This window comes from Rhipicephalus microplus, chromosome 3 (assembly GCF_043290135.1).
Source record: "Rhipicephalus microplus isolate Deutch F79 chromosome 3, USDA_Rmic, whole genome shotgun sequence".
NCBI classification, from domain to species: domain Eukaryota; kingdom Metazoa; phylum Arthropoda; class Arachnida; order Ixodida; family Ixodidae; genus Rhipicephalus; species Rhipicephalus microplus.
The window spans coordinates 69,622,460-69,638,690 of NC_134702.1; the positions used below are offsets into that span (position 1 = coordinate 69,622,460).

The 16,231-nt window shown below is 50.2% G+C and overlaps 1 protein-coding gene across 6 annotated transcripts in view; it reads right to left on the reverse strand.

Annotated features, from left to right (window-relative positions):
- LOC119173915 (E3 ubiquitin-protein ligase MIB2) overlaps nt 1-16,231 on the reverse strand; it is a 121,614-nt gene that overhangs the window by 96,276 nt on the left and 9,107 nt on the right. For 4 of the 6 annotated variants that reach the window (XM_075889749.1, XM_075889747.1, XM_075889751.1 and 1 more), the window contains exons 2-3: nt 6,146-6,197; nt 5,347-5,444 (exon numbers count right to left, since the gene is read on the reverse strand). In XM_075889749.1, coding sequence (XP_075745864.1) covers nt 5,347-5,444; nt 6,146-6,185 — 138 coding nt within the window. In that variant the 5' untranslated portion in view covers nt 6,186-6,197. The remainder of the gene's footprint in view (nt 1-5,346; nt 5,445-6,145; nt 6,198-16,231) is intronic. The other 2 variants (XM_075889752.1, XM_075889748.1) reach the window with 1 other exon arrangement.

Here is a 16,231-nt window from a genome sequence, read left to right on the forward strand (position 1 = left end):
TTGAAAGCAGCGAACGGGAGGACCACGGCTTCCGCTTGAACCCAAGCAGCTGCTCGTAGCATTTGATGAAAGGAAGGAAGACCTTGACGCGTACCTTCACAGATTTGAGACGATTGCGAGAAGCCAGAATTGGTCGGAACATCAATGGGCAACTGCTTTGAGTACTTGCTTGAGTGGTGAAGCACTCAGTGTGTACGGTAGGCTGACGCCGACCGATGCAGCCAACTATGCAAAGGCGAAAGCTGCTTTACTGAAGCGATCTAGATTTACTGTGGAAAGATTCCGGGACAGATTTGGGACAGGAAAGCCAGCTGATGGTGAGACGGCTACACAGTATGCCGCCCGACTTAGCCATTATTTCGACAGATGGATTGAACTTTCAGGGACAGCGCAGGAGTACGATGAGCTTAGAGAGCTCCTAATTAGAGAACAATTTCTTACTAGTTGCCACCCAGGCCTGTCACTGTACTTGAAATAGAGGAGAGCTAAGTCACTTGAAGACATGCTTGAATTGGCTGATCAATTCTTGGAAGCGCAAGGTGGCACAAATTTGGCCGGAGTCAAGAAGGAGTGTCCCGAAGATTCGAAAAATTCGGCACCCGAACAAAAGAAGCGTGCACCGGAGAGTGTTCCGCGATGTTTTCTGTGTAACCGAGTGGGTCATCGCACGAACAACTGTCGTACTAACTTTACGAGCCCTACGGTAGTAAAATGTTTCAAGTGTGGTCAGACTGGGCACAAAGTAAACGCATGTCGTAACGGAGTGAGTCAAACTCACCGGGTATCCTGTGTGCTAACAGCACCGAAATCGGATGGTGATGCTGTCACCGACGGATTTGTAGAGTCGAAAAGTGGGGAGAAACTTCCTATTGTGGGTGCTGTAATGACAAAACAGCCAACTGGTGTTACGAAAGGAATGCCAACGCTGCCTGTAAAAGTTGCGGGCAAGAAGGTTACGGTGTTAAGAGATACCGGCAGCTCCACTGTTATCGTGCGGAAAAACTTGGTACGGGAAAGTGAGTTAAGAGGCAAAACGAAACCAGTCTGCCTAATTGACAGTACGGTTCGGATGCTTCCCGAAGCAGAAATCGTGGTTGAAACTCCGTACTTCAACGGGAAGGTTACGGCTCTATGCATGACGACCCCCCCGTACGACCTCGTCATCGGAAACATCGACGGGGCGCGAGGGCCGAATGATCCAGAATGTTTGGAGGAAGACCCGAAGATGGAGGCCCCGCCGACACAGGGACCGCGAGATACAGTGGAGGAGCATCCCGTGACGGATGTCACTCGAGCCCAAGGGGAAGCCGCAGTGCAAGGGACAGTGAATGAGAAAATGATCGTGTTGAATGAGTTCGCGTGCTGGGCAGCTGGACTTACGTCGGCACGACCTCAACTGACCGACAATGTAAAGATGACGGAGTCGGCCAGCCAGGCACAATGTCATGACATGAACAAGCGGGTGAATGACCGAACAGGATCGGTTGAACGTTATCACCCGTTAACAGTGACGGAAGGGACAACGATGGCTGAAACGCCGCCTCAGACCCCGTCGTTGGAAAGGGCTCGCCGAAAAAGAACGAGGAAAAATAAGAAGAGATCGAGCGAGCACCGCAAGAAAGGACGCAAGCGCAGCTCGAAGTACACGGTATAGGTGCTGAGGTCAAATCGGAATGCGTTTGGCTGTGTTGTTATTGCGTTATCCTGTGTAACAAGTGTCGAAGTGTTTGTGCTTTGACGTGATTTATAGGGTTGTGCAATTGTTGTACTGAGAGAACTTTGTACATTTGTATTGTCTGGAATATGTGATGGAGTGTTGTACTCATGCACCTGTCGTTATATTTCATGTGTTGTGAGATTGAAGTACAATGTACAATTGTATTGAGTGATATATTGTGAATGTGACGTGTCATGAGCGACGGACTAGGTTACATTCTTTCAGAGTGTGGGGACTGTTCGCGCTCGTTGGTGTGGTTTTAAATATTATGAGATAATATTCTTAAAGTGGGGGCAGTGTCACAAAACGAGCGCACAAAAGGGCGCGCCGCCACATTCTCGCGACGAAACGCCGGCGTGACGCCGCGAGGTCAACAATAATAAAAAAAGAAAACAAGCACCCAAAGACTCCCCGGGCGAGCGTCCTTCTCCCCTCGGAAGCGGGGGTTCGCTGACGAACCTCCTCTCATCGGCGCCCGAGCAAGCCCTCGAATGTTCTAGATGTAAAGGGGTAGGGTGATGCCAGGTTGCGTCATCCGACGCGGACGGCCTTCGAACCATCTCGCCCTCTCCCCAGCCTTCGCTGCGTATCGCGCCGACGAAACGATGAGAACTTTCTGGAATCTCGCGCGGAAGGTATTTAATCGAGCAGCCGAGATGAGAGATCAGGAGAAGACGGAACTTAGCGCTAGAGCGCGTAAGGATTCCGCCGTGTAGTCGGCGAAGGTTTTGTCCGTAGAGACAAAGCAGGAGAAGAAGATGATTTCCACCTGAGGGGTGACGACTCGAGCTACAGGCAAGAGTGTGTGTTTACCGCTATCGAGCGAAGACGCGTGGCAACAGCTGCGTGTGGGAAGCCGACGTGTTTCCGGCGAAGAAGTTTGGAGCCTGGAGAACGTCAAGTGAAAAAGCGAGGTTTTCTGGAAAAGAAACTTCGGAGGCAGCAGAGCGAGGTTTCCTGGAAGAGAAACTTTGGGGGCAGCGGAACGACAACAACATTGGACTTTGAGTGAGTGATTCTCGGAAGAGTATCATCCAGACTTTTGTTCCAAGAACTTTGGACTGAATAGGTTTTCTATCTCTTTATTCTTTAAGGGTCTTGGTTGTTCAATGCATGCGACTGCGTTGTAGTGCGTATTGTTGTCTGTGTCCGTTGCTTCGAGTGTGGCTTATTGTACTGTGTAGTACATTGTCTGATTGGTGGCATATTGTATTTAACTATTGTGGAGTGTTCATACTTGTGTATTGTTTTTGATCTGCCATTATTGAGAATATATTATTGTTTTGTTTATCAACTCTCATCTCTGACTTGTTCTTTGGACCACAGCCGGCGTCCGCTGGCGCGCCAAATAGGACCACTTCTAAATTGTCCACGCTTTCATGGTGCGGTTTGGGGGGCCGATACTTCGGCCCTTGGAACTAGCCCGGCGATTGCCTCCCAAATTAGCGGGACCTGTGACACTGAGTTAACCCGAGAGGTCATGGTGAGATCTGGTGATGTGTCTTTAGAGACGCTGTTCCCTAAGCGGGTAAGCATGTCGAAGTCATTGTGCAGGGTGAGTTGATGATCCTGTATGTGGGCCCATAAGGCTCATCCTTTAGGCGTGGATGTTGTGTGACCCTATAACTGATTTGGAGAATTGAAGTCGCCAACAATGAGCAGTGGGTTTCTCCGGGCTTCCTGTTTAGCCCGAGCAAAAATGGTGGTAAATCCACGGTGTCTTGAGCTGGGACTGCTGTAAATATTAAGAATGTAAAGAGGATCTGACCTCGTCTTTTCAAGAAGTATTTCTACGAAGTCATGATCGATGTCGATACCGTCAAAATATGGGCAAGTGACGGTTAAGTGCTTTTGGGCTAAAATTGCGGTATTAGGGCGTTCGCATCTTGTGCTCTGGAATGTGGCGCATACCCACTTCAGGCATAATTCCTCATCGACCTCAGACACTGCATGAAAAATAGCACAAAATTCCTTGCAAGCGTTTAGCGAATACCACGATTCTCAGAACAATGACAAAAAAAGCGCAGCGAATGCCGGCCTACTACCCAAAAATGTTTATTATTAATGCTGTAGTGGGTATCAAGCAAGTGAGCTTGCAGCAGTTACCCAACGAGTGTTTGGAAAGGGCTCTGAAAGGACACTCTTCTGGATTTCGCTGCGACTTTGCTCCGCCTTCTGCGCAGGCCTGGCGTTCTTATTATTTTATTTGCATCTTTTTCAATTTTTTCACTCCCGCAAATATGCTTTTTCGCTCACAAGCAACGACACCGACCCCACCGCCAGAATTTCTTTAACGCTGTCGCGTAAATATAATGTCTAACTAAAAAAAACGAGTCCTTAAATGCACACTTCTTTCCTTTACTATTATGTTAATCATGCACTACGGACAATCACAATTCACTTGCTACTCATTCACAAAACATTTGGTTCATTATAATGGCAGGTGTATACGTACGTGAACGTACGTACGTTGTTTTTTTTTCGAAAGAATTCATGCAATCTCTGTCCTTCACTTTGATTTGAATGAAATTTAGAACAATTGAGTGTCATTGCTTCATATTGGAAAACAGTTTTCTTCGAATATTCTTGTTATTAAAAAATTTGATATTCCAGTATTTCAAAGAACATAGAAGGCACAGAGAGTTTCCAAGCCTTGCGAGTCAACTCTATGCTTCACTTGAAAAAAGGAAAAACATTTTTGAAAGAAAATGAGAATGTCCCCGCCTCAATCATTTCGTCCATCGTAATTCGCTGCTACTCGTAAACATGTGTGCATTTGTAAAACTAAGCATGCACACGCACTCGAGATGTTCAGACAGTGAGATATTAGAATATAGTCTGATATGAATACTCGCGGGAAAAATGACGCCCGGATGTTGAATCAATACAATCTCGTTAAAATTAAGAAAAATAATTAGGCTTGAATAAAAAGGCCATAAAAACGAACGTAAATGCCTAGGGACACAATTTTATACGTTGAAGTAATGCTGTTCTCAAGCCCACGCTTGCTTAATTCCAAATTCGCAAATAAGAAAAAGCTGCTTGAATTTATTTAGCACGCTATGAAAAATGCCAGAAATGCGGCCAAACATAAGGAAGTTACAAAATAATGCAGAGTATTAGTTTTTTTAATGGTACAATTTTCATTGCAGTACTGTAGGTTATAAAAGGATTGAAACATCTAGGAGGAATAAACTTAATTTTATTCTTGCCCGAATTAAGACAAATTTGTATTCTCGTTGAATCATTACAAATTGATCCACACAGCGTGCTCCATTCATGCGTTCAGAAACTGGCGCCCACACGAAATAAAGATACACTGACGCACAGTCAGTAACCACCAGCACGACGAACCGTCTCATCAAAACGTCCCCTTATCAATGTTGCAGGTCATCATGCAATTCCTTGAAGCCAATTACTGGAGAAGCTCTTACACTGTTAAACTCGGCAACCAAGCATAACGAACAGTTAAGGCCTGGAGTGTATCCACATTCACTAAATAGGCCGGGCGTTGCCAGTTCAGGCATCGTTAGTACTGTGTAATATGATCAGTGTCACTTTGTTCATTTCCAAAATGCGCACTGCATTTTTTTCAGATACCTACCGTTAATTTTTTATTCGGTATTTACCTGTGGCCTTGCGACATTCCCGGTGATGGAAACTCGCTCAGTCGTTTGCGAGCCAGCGCCATCGTTTCGCTCTCCGGCATTCGGACGTTGTGGAGGAGCTGTCGACAGACAAGTTATATCAGTGTCGGCCCTCAGCTGTGTCAATACGCCTCTTTGCGTAACTCCCCCACCCCTTTCCCCTGTGCAGGATAGCGTAACAGCCCTCTCAAGCTGCATGGCTAACATCCCCGTCTTTCCTTCCTGTACCTCCCTTCCTTGCTCCGACTATAGCCGTACGCGTTGGAAACAATACGCTCAAGCTCACTGACATAGTCTTACGCAGGGTGGCGTGGGAGAGGAGGCGGGGGTGGGCGGGAAGCTCCTAGTTGCCTAAGAGGGGTGGGGAGGATTGACATAATAGGGAGGGAGGCACTGCGAGCAGCATTCACTCCTCCATTCTCCCACGAAAGGAAATGCAGCGCACACCTATATATATATATATATATATATATATATATATATATATATATATATATATATATATATATATATATATATATATATATATATATATATATATATATATATTTATTTATTTATATATATGCTCATTGGTGTTTCGCTTATAGGCGGCAGTGACCCAATGTAGAGCTCGAATCCATTGTTTCGGTTACTGACGAACACCTCTGCTTCGAAGAATGAAGAGCTGATGAGGTGCAAGCGACGAATATCAAGCTGCATGCAAGAAGCTGCCGAGCCACCAGAATGTTTTTTTTCTTTTACAGCTTTCTTTCTGGTGTGTTTTGTCACACATACTTACTCGTAGCTTGTCGAGATGGAGTAGAAGAGCTGTTCCCCATCTTGGAAGGAAGCTGCAAATAAAGAGGGAATTGAGCACGCCTTCCAACACGCAGCACAAGACTTATTCGGGTTGAGTACGACTTGAAGGGCTATAATGTTATTTTATGAATGTATATTTCTTGTTCGGGAAAATGAGGCGTTAATTTCAGCACAATAATGAGAGCGGCACCAGCAATCTGCGGTTTCACTGCCTACAACTGGCGTCCGCCCACTGGAGTGAGGCAAGTACACATGAAAGAGATAAAGGAGGACGCCTCGAAAAATCGCCGCCAAAGCATTCCGTTAAAAAAATGGTTAGAAAGAGAAAGCTGAAACGTGCGGCCCCGGTGTCTAACAGTGGTTTGAGCCCGATGTGACACGGAAGCCTTTCGCAATTATTGGTTACATGTCCGTGCTTCTGAATGAGGTTGGGCACGTTTGGTTTGGGTTTACCATAGCCTTTGTTTCACATGGCGCACATTGCGTCGCGCATGATCACGGTCATGGAGGAGCGTACTGAGGGGTTCAAATGCGTTTCGCAACGCGTTAATCATAGTGGTTGTCCTCGAACCACAGGCGGTCACAGACGTCGCTGCCGAAGCCAATGTGCCGCTGAGAAAACTCCCGCCCAAAGCGTGCGTTCGCCCCCATACGAACGCTCTCCCGCAATCTTCGCGTTGACGCTGTCGTTCCCGCTACGGCACCGCGTTGTTGCAAGCGCTTGACATCGCGAGCGTGGTTTGCAGGATCCGTCCGTCACTGGCGCTTGCGTTCCCATTCGCGATTTAGCGCAACTTGGAAAGCTGCCGGGTCGGCGGTACAACAACCGGATCCGGGCACAACACATGCCGGATCCGGGCACTAAAACAGGCTCTCCCTGGCTTGTTGTTGTGCCCGGATTGTCACATCGGCTCGACGAATGCGAGTCCTCTCACGTTCTCACGGTCGGCGCTTTCATAGAGTTGTCCGTCGCATACCCATGCCCTGGATAACTTATGTATATTATTTTATATGTATTATCTTTTTCGCATCACTAAAAACTTCTTCTCTTTCTCCTCCTTCTCCTCCTCCTCTGAGCCACCACCCGATCTAAAGGGCACCACCGGATACATCCACCCATCCATTCATCCGTATAGCGTAAGTGTATATAGCGTAAGTGTATATGCTACATTTAGGCAGCACAGTAGCGCATTTGCTTTGGATAGCCGCTAGCAACCATGCGCTGCGGAGAAGCTGGTGCACAGGCCGCACCACCAAAAGCGGTCGCCGTGCAACTAGAATTTATAAAGTGACTGTCGTGCGCGCTGTAGATCGTTAGCTACGAGCTGGTACTCACATTCGCTTTAGATTCATGTCCTTAAGCTTCGACAGCAAAGTATTTGCGTGGATTCGGTGCCATTTTCAAAAAAACATACTGAAATAATCAATGCTGTTGGCTAGGTGGGGCGTTCCTTGAACTTGCAGGACCTATATTTTGTGATTGTGAATTTCAGCTCATCTTCCATAGCGTGCGCCACTTCACCATGCGGTAAGGTACATGCTATTCGGCACTACGCTACGCCTTATTAGCGCTTTAGTTACCGGACAGACTAAAATTGCCTGTTTAATTCCCGTGGCACAGTCCCGAAAGCATCTGTTTCTTTTTTCTTGGCCACTTGTTGACACGCCAGGCACGTCGACTGGCAAGTGGCGCGACACGCTTCGTCGATTGGCAACAGACTTAAGCAAATCTCATGCAAAAACAGAGTACGGCTTCGCCGCGTAATTATCGTTGCTAACCTCGCAAGATGGCGGGCCTATGCGCTACTCTGCTCCCGTAAGTAGCGTATACAGTTACTCTATACATGTAATGCATGTTGCGCGCTTTCTCTTGCACCCGGAGTCACCGGATGGAAGACGAGGCCGCGGAGCGGGGTGAAGGGAAAGCGGTGTTGTGCCACAGACATGTTCCTCGTTCGGGAGCACGTCTCACAAGATGGAGCGCTGTTTCGACGAACTGTCTCCCCCCCCCCCCTCGCAGCGCCGCCTTCTGTGCAGGAGAACCGTGCAGCTCCGGGGATAACGTCGCTTCCTCCGCCGAACCACTTTGCAGTTCCGGGTATGGCTACGTCTCCCCCTCCGAGCCCGAGAACTGGTCTGAGAGAATGGACCAAAGACGCTATTTCAGGCCGAGCCGGCCCCATGTTAGGAGATTTCGCCCCAGCCGACGTTCTCGCGCTGGCCGGCTATGTACAAACGACAACCTGCTACAGTAAACGCTCCTTTTGTTGCTGTTTTCCAAACGGATTGCCTCCCTGTTTCACCTTCGGGCTAAGGCTTCAGCGAAGTACGCTCGACGGCTCGCCGCTCTTCGCCACCGCTACCATCACGACAGAGCGAATTCCTAACAGTGGTTGGCAGCTACGGGATACGATACCCTACGTTTGGCACGCTGGATCAGACCCCTGGAAGCTCGAGCACGACCGACCTGATATCAGCGTTTGGATACGCGGGTATACGCTACCCCTGTCCTCAACGTTTTCCTGCTCTGGGACCCGCTACCCCGATCTCAACGGCTGAAAAGTTGGATCGGATCCCTGGAAGCCCGAAGACGACCACCGTGATATCGTTTTGCTGCCCTGGGACCCGCTACGCCGACTTCTACGGCTTGAAAGTTGAAGCGGCTCTTGGCAGGCCCGAGGACACCCACGACACCGCTCGACGGCAACGACCAGATGGCCGAAGTCACCCGCTCTAGTTGGGTGAGTGCCGGACGTTCGTCTTTTGTCGTCAGACCCTGTTAGCACAGAGTATCCAAATATGTTCTTTTAGATCTTTAGCTGGATAGTGCTTGGCTGGTTCTCGACTTGCTTCACGTCGAAGAATATAGCTTCTGAGACAAAGCTATTTCAGAAAGGAACGTGCACGAGTTGCGGTACACAATGGAGAAGCTTAGAGTGAGGGACCTTCTCGATGTTTGTGAGCAGCTGGGTGTTTCTGTTGTTAGGACGAGCCGTAAAGGAAATATTCTTGATGTCATGAGAGCGGAAGGAATAACTGAAGAGGAGGTAGAAGAGGCTATGGAGACAATTAAAGAAAAACAGCGGGAGGCTGAGGAGCGTCAAAAACGCGAACGCGAGGAGGCTGAGGAGCGTCAAAAACGCGAAGCTGAGGAGGCTGAGGAGCGTAAAAGGCGAGAAGAGCGTCAATATGCTCTTAGAATGAAAGAGCTGGAACTTGAGCAACTTCGCATAACATCGGCACAGTCTAGTTCGCTATCCCTGGCAGACGAAATGCCAAGACAGAAAATCCTAGATTTGATTCTGCCGTTTAGGACGGGTCGAGACATCGCGCTTTTTTTAGTCAACTTTGAGCGCACGTGCGAGAAAATTGGGATAAATGAGGGTGTCTGGTCCCAGAAGCTTCTGTCAGTCATTCCGGGAGAGGCCGCGGAAGTAATCGCACGGTTGTCTAAAGAAGAATCTGACGACTACGCTAAGGTCAAAGCGGCCCTCCTTCGTAAGTACCGCTTGTCTGCCGAGACATTTCGGCAGCGATTTAGGCAAGCAAAAAGGGGCAGTGAATCATGCACAGAGTTCGTGTACCAGCTTAAGTCTAATTTGAAAGAATGGCTTAGAAGTGCGGATGCTTACGGTAACCACGACAGGGTGATTGATTGTGTGGCCCTCGAGCAATTCTATCGTGTTTTGCCTGAAGCTGCCAGACTCTGGCTTCAGGATAGAATGAAGGGAACAGACATTGACAAAGCTGCTGAGCTCGCTGATGAGTATCATACGCGAAGGAATTTTCAGTTGGATCGCGAGGATACAAAAGAGAAGAGGGACTCCTCAAGGTGGCTTGCTGCTCAAAATGCAGCACAAAAGATGGCTCCGCCGCGTGACGAATTCAGTCAAGGAGCGACTAACATTGAGAGGGAAAGGAGAAAGCCAGGAGAGGCACCTGAGTCGACAGCAAGTGCGAGGGAACGCGTCAACACCGCTCGAGCTTTTGAATCAAAACGATCAATTGTATGCTACAATTGTAAAAAGGAGGGTCATATCTCATCTAGCTGTAAGCAAAAGTTTGTTTTCGCTGGCATTCGCGAGTCGGACGAGAACTTGAAGTTACTCGAGCCTTACATGCGCGAAATTGTGGTCAACGGAAAGAAATGCCGGGCACTCCGTGATTCAGCTGCGACGATGGACATAGCACACCCATCTTGCATCTCCCCTGGCGACTATACTGGTGAATGCGCCTAGATCAGACAGGTTGCAGAAGAGCAAAGTGCCTGTTTGCCAATTGCTGCGGTTGTTCTAGAGGGAAGTTTTGGAAAATTGCGCACTGAGGCGGCCGTGAGCCCTAATTTGCCCCAAGATTTTCCGTACATTTTTTCCAACAAATCAGAGCAGCTCCTTAAAGAAAAGTGCCAGTCATTTTCATCTTCCCTCGCGTGCATGGCACTCACGCGATCGCGGTCCCGCGCTCTCGCGGGGAGACTTGAGGTCTCGGTTTCGAACGAAGAGGCAGTCGAGCGTGAGACAACTCCCCAGGGAGACTCGGGCCAAGAGGCGACTAGTGTATCACAGGACATCGAAGACAGTAGGGCTCCGGATACGGTATTGGCTGCCGAACGCGACGAGCCTGCGGAGGTGGATGAAAGCAGGGCGCTTCAGCAGAGCGTTCAGGCGTCCCTGCTTGGTCCAACATCCACTAGTTTTCCACGTGAAAGCGACGCGCCAACTAACAGGCTCGTACAGCTTATTGCCGAAGAGCAAAGTCTCACGGAGAGTCAGCGTGATGACCTCACGAAAGTAGTTAGAGACTACGCAGACGTGTTTTGTGACAAACCAGGGAAAACCTCTTTGGTAGAGCATGATATTGCCGCATGAATTCGCGTGGTTTTCGTGTGGAAGAGGACGAAGAAGTTGGGACTGGGCCGCTTTTGTTTTTCCTAGCTTGACGAGCAGTTCTGCGGAAGGTTTCCTTGAGTAAGACAAGATTGGTGACAAGATTGGTGACAAGATTGGTGGAGCTGCTGGGTACGACAACTGACGACGCACCCCATGCACAAGAGCCCGCCCAGGAGCCGGAACACAAGCCCTGTGCCCGTGGACACGCCAGTTCACAGAACAAGCCGCCGCCAACGAGGCCTACCACCAGAGACACCGGCACAGCTTATCCATAGAGCGACTATGACTTCGCCTCAAGGCGTCATGGAAACTCCTACGTCGTCGGCACCAATTTATTGCACTGTCCAGAACCCGCTGATGCCTAGTCCTTTTCACGGAGAGCTGTTTGAGGATGTGGACGACTGGCTGAGCGAGTTCGAACACGTCGCAGCGATCAACTACTGGGACGAAGCCGCCAAACTCCGCAACGTCTACGCGTGTTTGAAAGACGGCGCCCGAACGTGGTTCATGAACAGAAGTGATGTCTTGACATCCTGGCGCGAGTTCCAGCATCGCCTCTTGGAGACCTACCGGAGCCCCGACCGCCGCGATCGTGCTGAACGTGCATTGCATTCACGCATCCAGATGCCTAATGAGACCGTCACCATGTACGTGGAGGACATGACGCAGCTTTTCAGGCGAGCGGATCCGGCAATGCCAGAAGAAAAAAAGCTACGCTATCTGATGCGAGGCGTGAAGGAGCAGCTTTTTGCTGGTCTAGTGCGGAGTCCTCCGAAGAGTGTAGCAGAATTCCTGACCGAAGCCACTACGATGGAGAGGGTACTTCATCAGCGGTCAGCCCTACTCAACCGGCAAGTGAATTCTGCATCACCTACTGAATTTTCCGCCAGCTTCGGGAGCAACAGCATTGAGTGGATTCGCGAAATCGTCCGCTCCGTCGTCCGCGAGGAAATCGCGAAACTACACGGGGCGAGACAGCCGGAGGTAAGCAGCATCACCAATATTATTCGGGACGAGGTCCAGCAGGTGCTTCACAGCCGTCGCCCTCAACCAACGGTTACAAATCTAGAACCACCTCCTGCGTCCACTGATGTTGGGAACCGCACATATGCCGAAGCTCTGCGCACTTCCATGCCGGTCTCAAGCCCTGCAGTCCCAATCCAGACGATGCCGCCAGTTTCAATTCAATCTGCGCATGCTGGTTTGGACATCGACGGTCGCCGTGCCCCTCCGCGGAAGTCCGATATTTGGCGTACGTCGGATAGAAGACCCCTCTGCTTCCATTGCGGTGAAGCCGGCCACATCTACCGGGAATGTCCATACCGACAACTTGGACTGCGCGGTTTCTCTATTCATTCGCCTCGTCCCCTAGTTGGTCAGAGGCCAAGAGAAATTGAGGACTACCTCGCGCAGCAACGCCTGCCTTTCTCACGGCGTCAATCGCGGTCTCCATCTCCACGACGACCCGCAGCTATTGGACCACGTCTCAGTACGATGGCACGGGGACGTTCCCCAAGCCCTCGTCGGGAAAACTGAAGGCAGCGACCTTCGGGGGCGAGGTCGCTGGGACTAAAAGTGCGGAAGACCTCCTATCGACGCTTCCACAAAACGCTGCAGACATTGAATTGACGTCTGAGTGCAGTGCGAGAGAAATGCCGGATTGTGCGTCTGAACCCAGTGGCCGAGTCTCACTCGACATTCCCGTGCTGATAGACGGTCTTCAGGTTAGCGCATTGGTGGACACAGGTGCAGATTATTCTATTATGAGCGGAAAATTGGCAACCAGTCTTAAGAAAGTGATGACACCTTGGAATGGGACGCGTATTCGCACTGCTGGAGGCCACGTTATTACTCCATTGGGTCGCTGTACCGCAAGAGTGGAAATACGCGAGTCAACGTTTGTGGTAACCTGCCTCGTACTACGCGACTGTTCTCGTCAGCTCATCCTTGGAATGGACTTCCTTCGAGAGAATGGCGCGATCATAAATCTCCGCGAGCGAATGGTGACTTTCTCGACGCAACTTGCAACCGATCGAGGCGCTGATAGCTGTCGTAGACCTGCGCTGCGTGTTGCCGACGAAAGCGTGACGTTGCCTCCCCGAGCGACTGCTTTCGTAGAAGTCACCTGTGAAGACCTCCAAGACGGTGACGTGGTCGCCGAGAGCAACGTATCCCTTTTACTGCTTCAAGGTGTGTGTGCAGTGCGAAGCATTCTGCGTGTGCGTGACGGACGGTCGCAGATACTCGTCACAAATTTTAACTTCGAGCACCGACATCTTTTCCGCGGCACCACCGTGGCCTTCGGAGACCGTGTAGCGGATGTCACCGAGTGCTTCGCATCCGAGGAAATGGTTGATGGAGATAAGTTTCTGGACCACATCGACGTCAGTTCGAAGCTTTCGGACGAGAAGAAGGCCGCACTGCATACCCTGCTGAAGGAATTTAAATCTTGCTTCGCCTCTTCATCTAGAGTCGGTCAAACACCCCTCATAAAGCACCGAATTATTACCGACGATGATGTTCGCCCAATCCGCCAGCAACCTTACCGTGTTTCGGCTAAAGAACACGAGACTATACAGACGCAGGTAAAGGAGATGCTTGACGACGGGGTGATACAACCGTCGAGCAGCCCGTGGTCCTCGCCAGTCGTTCTAGTAAAGAAGAAAGACGGAACGCTGCGATTCTGTGTTGACTACAGGAAACTCAATAGCGTCACAAAAAAAGACGTCTACCCGCTCCCACGGGTTGATGATTCTCTCGACAGGCTACGACACGCGAAGTATTTTTCATCGATAGATTTGAAGAGCGGCTATTGGCAGATAGAGGTCGATGAGCGAGACAGAGAGAAGACAGCGTTTGTAACTCCCGATGGGCTTTATGAATTCAGAGTTCTTCCTTTCGGCCTCTGTTCGGCTCCCGCAACATTCCAGCGAATGATGGATACCGTTCTCGCTGGCTTGAAGTGGCAAAGCTGCCTTGTATACCTTGATGATGTGGTCATCTTTGCCGAGAGTTTCGAAGAACATCTGAAGCGTCTAAGAATGGTTCTGGAAGCTATTCGTTCGGCCGAACTCACGCTAAAACCCCAGAAGTGCCATTTCGGCTACGATGAGCTGAAATTTTTGGGACATGTTGTGAGTGCGGATGGAGTGCGGCCTGACCCAGAAAAAACTGCAGCAGTCGCCACCTTTCCTGTGCCGTCAGACAAAAAAGCGGTGCGGCGTTTTCTCGGCTTGTGTGCTTATTATCGCCGATTCATTACCAACTTCTCGACGATAGCCGAACCGCTCACGCGACTCACCCGAGATGATGTACCGTTTGCCTGGACTACAGAGCAAGAAGCAGCTTTCACAGAGTTACGGCAGCGAATGCAAGAGGCACCTGTTCTTGCGCATTTTGATGAGGACGCTGATACCGAAGTTCACACGGATGCAAGCAACGTCGGACTTGGCGCTGTCCTTGTACAACGGCACAACGGCGTAGAACATGTCATAGCTTACGCCAGTCGTACTCTCTCTCGAGCCGAGGCCAACTACTCCACTTCAGAGAAGGAATGCCTCGCAGTCGTGTGGGCAACGGCAAAGTTTCGACCTTACCTCTACGGCCGTTCCTTCAAGGTGGTGACCGATCACCATTCGCTGTGTTGGCTGGCCAATCTCCGTGATCCGTCTGGTCGTCTCGCTCGGTGGAGTTTACGCTTACAAGAGTTCGACATCATGATTGTGTATAGGTCTGGGCGCAAGCACGAAGATGCCGACGCACTTTCTCGAGCACCCGTGGGACATCCTGATATGGACTCGGAATATGCTGATGGTTTTCTCGGAGCCCTCAGTGATTCTGACTTTATGTCTAGACAGAGAGCCGATCAGGAATTGCGCCCTATTATTGATTCCTTAGAAGGCCGAAATTCTCACACTCCTCGGCGCATCGCTCGCGAATTGTCATCCTTTTGTCTAAGGAGGGGCATTCTTTACAAGAAAAATGCTCGAGGTAGCAACAAAGCCTTCCTCCTCGTTGTACCAGCCGACATGCGGGATGACATCCTACTCGCGTGCCACGACGAGCCCACGTCGGGACACTTGGGCTACTCGCGGACTCTCGCCAGAGTGCGCCAGCAGTACTATTGGCCACGACTTTCGACCAGTGTACACCGCTACGTGCAAGGCTGCCGCGAGTGCCAGCGTCGCAAGACGCCACCCGTGAAACCTGCGGGCCTTCTCCACCCTATTACACCACCACGGACACCTTTCGACCTCGTGGGAATGGACCTTCTAGGACCCTTCCCTTTGTCGGCCACTGGTAACAAATGGATTATAGTGGCAACCGATTACTTGACCCGGTATGCTGAGACAAAGGCATTACCCCGCGGCACGGCGTCTGATGTGGCGAAGTTCTTCGTGCAGCACATCGTCCTCCGGCACGGCGCGCCGTCATGTGTGATTACGGATAGAGGAACATCATTTACGGCACAAATGCTAGAGGACATTTTCAGACTGAGCTGCACGAGTCACCGAAAAACAACGGCTTACCACCCACAAAGTAATGGACTGACGGAAAGGCTCAACAAGACCATAGCGGACATGCTGTCAATGTACGTGGACGTGCAGCACAAAACCTGGGACGATATCCTCCCATACGTCACGTTCGCATACAATACGGCAATGCAGGAAACAACCCGATTTTCACCTTTCCACCTTGTTTATGGACGCAACGTACAAACGATGCTTGACGCTATGCTGCCGTACGATAATAGCGATGCTCTTTCTCCAGAAGCCGAGCAATACACGCAGTACGCCGAAGAGGCTCGTCAACTGGCTCGCGTGAACATCGGTCACCAACAAGACGCAGATGCACGACGTTACAACCTTCGCCGTCGAAACGTCGCATACCACCCGGGTGAACGAGTGTGGGTGTGGACTCCTGTCCGACGACCAGGCTTGTCTGAAAAGCTTCTGAGCCGTTATTTCGGACCATACAAGGTTATCCGACGTGTGAGTGACCTTACATACGAAGTACTTCCGGACGGCACAGTGTCGTCACGTCGACAACATCGGCCCGAAACTGTGCATGTCGTACGACTCAAGCCGTACTACACACAATAGTCTCTGTGCTTGCGAGTTACTTCGCAAACGTGACAGTGATCTCATGTGGTGTTTTTTTTTCTTCTTGACTCTTCC